The 5,937-nt window shown below is 52.5% G+C and overlaps 1 protein-coding gene across 1 annotated transcript; it reads left to right on the forward strand.

Annotated features, from left to right (window-relative positions):
* Positions 1 to 394: 394 nt before the first annotated feature.
* SOX4 (SRY-box transcription factor 4) lies at positions 395 to 4,700 on the forward strand. The gene has a single exon (XM_079146693.1). The coding sequence runs from the start codon at positions 681 to 683 to the stop codon at positions 2,085 to 2,087; it is 1,407 nt and encodes a 468-aa protein (XP_079002819.1). The 5' UTR covers positions 395 to 680; the 3' UTR covers positions 2,088 to 4,700.
* The last annotated feature ends 1,237 nt before the right edge of the window (positions 4,701 to 5,937 follow it).

The following is a 5,937-nucleotide window of genomic DNA, read 5'->3' on the forward strand; positions in this document are numbered from 1 at the left end:
ATTACCAGCTCCCTTCTTGCAGAAGGGAGGGGGAAACATACATTTATTCATGCCAGTCTGTTGCATGCAGGCTTTTTGGCTTCCTACCTTGCAACAAAATAATTGCACAAACTCCTTAGTGCCGATTCCGCCCACAGAGAGTCCCGGAGCCAGAGTCGTTTTTGCTTTGCATTGTAGGAAAGGGACTGAGTGATAGAGACTATGTCGCTTTCCTGAGCTACCGAGTGCGCTCGTGAACTGGAATCAACTGCTTCAGGGGAAAGAAAGAAGAAGAAGAAAAAGACTTGCCTGGGAGGCGGCTAGAAACTTGCATTGGAAGAAGCCTCAGCACCAGCATTCAAGAAACTCCTCTCCACCTCAGCACGGTCTCCAGACCCAGAGCCGACCCACCGAGCAAACTGCAGCGCGGTGAGACACAGAGAGCGCGGCGGAGAGAGGCTCTCCAGTCTGGGAACTATAACTCCTCTGCGAGCGGCCGAGTACTCCTTTCCCGCATCTTTTGGGGACTTTTCTCTCTTCGCCCACCTCCGCCTCGGCAAGGAGTTGAGGGGCCCGCCCGGCCGCCGCGCGCGTCCTCCTGCTCGGCGTGTGCTTGGCCCGGGGAGCCGGGAGGGCCCGGCGATCGCGCCGCGGCCGCCGCGAGGGTGTGAGCGCGCGTGGGCGCCCGCCGAGCCGGGGCCATGGTGCAGCAAACCAACAACGCCGAGAACACGGAAGCGCTGCTGGCCGGCGAGAGCTCGGACTCGGGCGCCGGCCTCGAGCTGGGCATCGCCTCCTCCCCCACGCCCGGCTCCACCGCCTCCACGGGCGGCAAGGCCGACGACCCGAGCTGGTGCAAGACGCCGAGCGGGCACATCAAGCGGCCCATGAATGCCTTCATGGTGTGGTCGCAGATCGAGCGGCGCAAGATCATGGAGCAGTCGCCCGACATGCACAACGCCGAGATCTCCAAGCGGCTGGGCAAACGCTGGAAGCTGCTCAAAGACAGCGACAAGATCCCTTTCATTCGGGAGGCGGAGCGGCTGCGCCTCAAGCACATGGCTGACTACCCCGACTACAAGTACCGGCCCAGGAAGAAGGTGAAGTCCGGCAACGCCAACTCCGGCTCCTCGGCCGCCGCCGCCTCCAAGCCCGGGGAGAAGGGAGACAAGGTCGGTGGCAGCGGCGGGGGCGGCCACGGGGGCGGCGGCGGCGGCGGGAGCAGCAACGCGGGGGGAGGCGGCGGCGCGAGCGGCGGCGGCGCCAACTCCAAACCCGCGCAGAAGAAGAGCTGCGGCTCCAAGGTGGCGGGCGGCGCGGGCGGCGGGGTCAGCAAGCCGCACGCCAAGCTGGTCCTGGCGGGCGGCGGCGGCGGCGGGAAAGCTGCGGCCGCCTCCTTCGCCGCCGAGCAGTCGGGCGCCGCCCTGCTGCCCCTGGGCGCCGCGGCGGCCGCCGACCACCATGCGCTGTACAAGGCGCGGACTCCCAGCGCGGCGGCCTCGGCCTCCGCCGCGGCCTCGGCCTCCACCGCACTCGCGGCCCCAGGCAAGCACCTGGCCGAGAAGAAGGTGAAGCGCGTCTACCTGTTCGGCGGCCTGGGCGCGTCGGCGTCGCCCGTGGGCGGCCTGGGCGCGGGCGCCGACCCGAGCGACCCCCTGGGCCTGTACGAGGATGGGGGCGCGGGCTGCTCTCCCGACGCGCCGAGCCTGAGCGGCCGCAGCAGCGCCGCCTCGTCGCCGGCCGCCGGCCGCTCGCCTGCGGACCACCGCGGCTACGCCAGCCTGCGCGCCGCCTCGCCCGCCCCGTCCAGCGCGCCCTCGCACGCGTCCTCCACCTCATCCCACTCCTCTTCCTCTTCCTCGGGCTCGTCCTCCGACGACGAGTTTGAGGACGACCTGCTCGACCTGAACCCCAGCTCAAACTTTGAGAGCATGTCCCTGGGCAGCTTCAGCTCGTCGTCGGCGCTGGACCGGGACCTGGACTTCAACTTTGAGCCCGGCTCCGGCTCGCACTTCGAGTTCCCGGACTACTGCACGCCCGAGGTGAGCGAGATGATCTCGGGAGACTGGCTGGAGTCCAGCATCTCCAACCTGGTCTTCACCTACTGAAGGGTGCGGGCGGGGAGAAGAAGGGACGGGGAAGACAGAGAGGAAAGAAAGAAAAAAGAAAACAAAAGAAAAAATAGAAAAAAGAAAAAATAGAAAAAAAGGAACAGATGAAGAGTTGAAAGAGAAAAGGAAAAAAAAAAAAAAGAAGAAGAAGAAGAAGAAAAAGAAAAAAGTGAGCAGCGCTGGCTTGGAGAGGAGCGCGGGGGCGTTTGGACCCGCGCCGCATCCCCACCTCCCGGCCGGGGCGCCGGGGCCCCGCGGGAGGGACGCGCAGGAGGCGAGGTAGACAGGGCGACCTTTATTGTTATTGATGTTGTTGTTGATGGCGAAAAAGCGACTTCGAGTTTCCTCCCCTTTGCTTGAAGAGGCCCCCTCCCCTTGCAGCGAGCTTCCGGACTGGCGCGCACCCCCAGCCAGGAGGCAGCGAGGGAGTTTGCTGGAGACTGGAGGACCCTCGCCCTCTCGCCTCGCCTCCGCGGTCTTCTTTTATTTTACTGGGTTTCTTGGTCGAGAGAGGAGGGGGCATGCCTGCCGCGCACCCCCAGCCCCGGCAGCGCCCGCGGGCGAGGAAGGCCGGGCGAAGGTCTGCGGCCCGCAGACGTCCAGGGGAGCGCTGGGACCGGGACTCCACGCTGGCGGCTGCCCCTTTGGGTTTTTCTCTCCCCGCTTTCTTTTTCCCTTGTCCCTGCAGCCGGAGGCGGAGACGCGAGGCAGGCCCGGCGGTGCGGCCGCGCGGGGAAGGGACCTGGGGGCGCCCGGAGCCGCGGCGGCGGCGGCGGCGGCGGCGGCGGCGGGCGGGGCGGGGGACGCGGACCCTCGGGTCCGGCGCGGCGCGGGTGCCCGGGGCGCAGCGCGAGCGCCCGGGGCGCGGCCGGCGCCGGAGGAGACTGACGCGCGGGCGCCGCGCGGGGCGAGTGGCTTCGGGAACGGTTTCTTCTCTTACTCGGAATCGTGATGGTGTTGGATTATTTCACTGGTGGGGTTAATATAGCATGTTATCCTGTCTATCTTTTAAAGATTTCTGTATAAGACTGTTGAGCAGTTTTTAAAATAGTGTAGGATAATATAAGAAGCAGATAGATGGCGCTATGTTTGATTCCTACGACAGAATTATCACCAGCTTTTTTTCATTCTTAACTCTTTAAAGGATTCAAACGCAACTCAAATCTGTGCTGGACTTTTAAAAAAACAATTCAGGACCAAATTTTTTCTCAGTGTGTATGTGTTTATTCCTTCTAGGTGTAAATGAGAAGACGTGTCTTTTCCCTCACCGATGCTCCATCCTCGTGTTTTTTTTTTTTATTGTTGTTTTTTTTTTTTTTTTCCTTGTAAATGTAATCAGATGCCATTTTATATGTGGACGTATTTATACTGGCCAAACATTTTTTTCTTATGTTATCCCTTTCTTTCTTTCCTTTCTTTGACTTCTTTTTCTGTTGACTTTATTTCTTCCTTTCTTCTTTTTTTCCCTTTTTCTTTCTTTTCCTTTATTTTTTCTTTTCTTTTCTTTCTTTTTTTTTTTTTTTTTTTTTTTGTAGTTGTTGTTACCCACGCCATTTTACGTCTCCTTCACTGAAGGGCTAGAGTTTTAACTTTTAATTTTTTATATTTAAATGTAGACTTTTGACACTTTTAAAAAACAAAAAAAGACAAGAGAGATGAAAACGTTTGATTATTTTCTCAGTGTATTTTTGTAAAAAATATATAAAGGGGGTGTTAATCGGTGTAAATCGCTGTTTGGATTTCCTGATTTTATAATAGGGCGGCTGGTTAATATCTCACACAGTTTAAAAAATCAGCCCCTAATTTCTCCATGTTTACACTTCAATCTGCAGGCTTCTTAAAGTGACAGTATCCCTTAACCTGCCACCAGTGTCCACCCTTCAACCCCAGGCTTGTACAATGGGGAGGAGAATTAGCCAAGCATTCTGTGCTTTTAAGGAAAACAGATATTTAAACGAAATACTCTTCTGTCCAGAGGCTTTAAAACTGGTGCATTTACAGCAAAAAGGGATCCTGTAGCTTTAACTTGTAAACCACATCTTTTTTGCACTTTTTTTATAAGCAAAAACGTGCCGTTTAAACCACTGGATCTATCTAAATGCCGATTTGAGTTCGCGACACTATGTACTGCGTTTTTCATTCTTGTATTTGACTATTTAATCCTTTCTACTTGTCGCTAAATATAATTGTTTTAGTCTTATGGCATGATGATAGCATATGTGTTCCGGTTTATAGCTGTTGTGTTTAAGATTGAAAAAAGTGGAGAACATCTTTGTACATTTAAGTCTGTATTATAATAAGCAAAAAGATTGTGTGTATGTATGTTTAAAATAAGGACAGGCACCAGGACGTCTGCCTTTTAAGGCAGTTCCGTTAAGGGTTTTTGTTTTTCAACTTTTTTTTGCCATCCATCCTGTGCAATATGCCGTGTAGAATATTTGTCTTAAAATTCAAGGCCACGAAAACAATGTTTGGGGGAAAGAAAAAAAGAAAAAAAAATCATGCCAGCTAATCATGTCAAGTTCACTGCCTGTCAGATTGTTGATATATACCTTCTGTAAATAACTTTTTTTGAGAAGGAAATAAAATCAGCTGGAACTGAACCCTAAATCTTGACTTTTGTCATTCTTCTGCCCAGCACTAGAGATTGGGAGGGCCCTGCGGTGTGGCTAGACCACCCACTCCACCTGCCTTGGCTTTGGGGGAGTGGGCCCTGGGAAGAGCCTGTTCCTGCCACCTTATTGGCAAGTACTAAGTTCCTCTTGGCCAGATTTGGCAGGCCTTGACCCCAAAGCGATGGCGTCAGCTTAATATGTGTCAACTCCACAGGCTTTCTAGGAATTTTCTGAGTTTACTACATTTAAGTGCGCACACCCTTTGTCTTGAAATTCGAAAGGGGGGGAGGGGCGTGGTGGGTGGAATTCTTCACTGATCACTGGCTGGTTTTTTTTTTTTTTTTTTTTTTTTTTTTTTTCTTTCTTTCTTAAGTCTTAACGCTTTTGAAGCTGCTTTCTCCTTACCTTGCCAGTACTTAACCATCCCGCAGTAGCTAGGGTTTGTTACCCACAGAGGAAGAACAAATGAGCCTGGTAAATTATTAGTAGATGGTGGAGAAAACCTTTGCCATTTAGGAAATACACAAGGTGTATATGTCTTTAGTGACAGGAAGGTGAACGTGGGCCCAGATCCCCATCTTGTGCTCTGCCCAGCATGGGTAATACCATAAGAAATGGCACATCAGGGTGCCTTGCTGGCCCACTCGGTCTGAACAGCACTTCGGTTTTGTTCTCTGTGAACACTATTATTGAGGCCTGTATGCTAAGGAGACAGAGTACCTTGGATTTACTTGGCACATTACTGTTTGGTTTAGGACATGCAAGTTAAGTAGCATTATTCCCTGTTTATTTTTGGGGGGCGTCACCAATTTCCACTAGCTGTAACAAAAGCCATCTTCACTTCCTAATGCCTATTAAGTAAAAATGTGTAAAGTTTTGTGTCTCAGTCATTCAGCACTGGAGAGGAAGGGTTAATGAGCAGATGTGTTGGGGACTAATCCCCTAGTCTGGATTGCTCCTAGGTAAGGGAGTGGCCTTCGTCCTGGAATGTACAGCTAGAAGAAGAGATTCTTGGAGGCTAGGCCAAAACAAGCATTTTTGTTCAGTAAAAAGCAATAGCTTCCCCCTCTCCAAAATAATATGTATAATGATTGCTTTAATATGATTCATCTCTTAAAGATAGCTACTAATTTCCAAATTTTTCATATGTGCTGTTAATGAATTTTTAATTACAAGTGTGTTCTGCAGTTAGAATATCTTATTTTTTTAAAAAAGATCTTGAAACAGCACAG

This window comes from Sciurus vulgaris (genome assembly GCF_902686455.1).
Source record: "Sciurus vulgaris genome assembly, chromosome: 7".
NCBI classification, from domain to species: domain Eukaryota; kingdom Metazoa; phylum Chordata; class Mammalia; order Rodentia; family Sciuridae; genus Sciurus; species Sciurus vulgaris.

What these genes read in the sequence shown, in the direction of transcription:
- SOX4 (XM_079146693.1), top strand. Translation starts at nt 681, where the DNA reads ATGGTGCAGCAAACCAACAACGCCGAGAACACGGAAGCGCTGCTGGCC.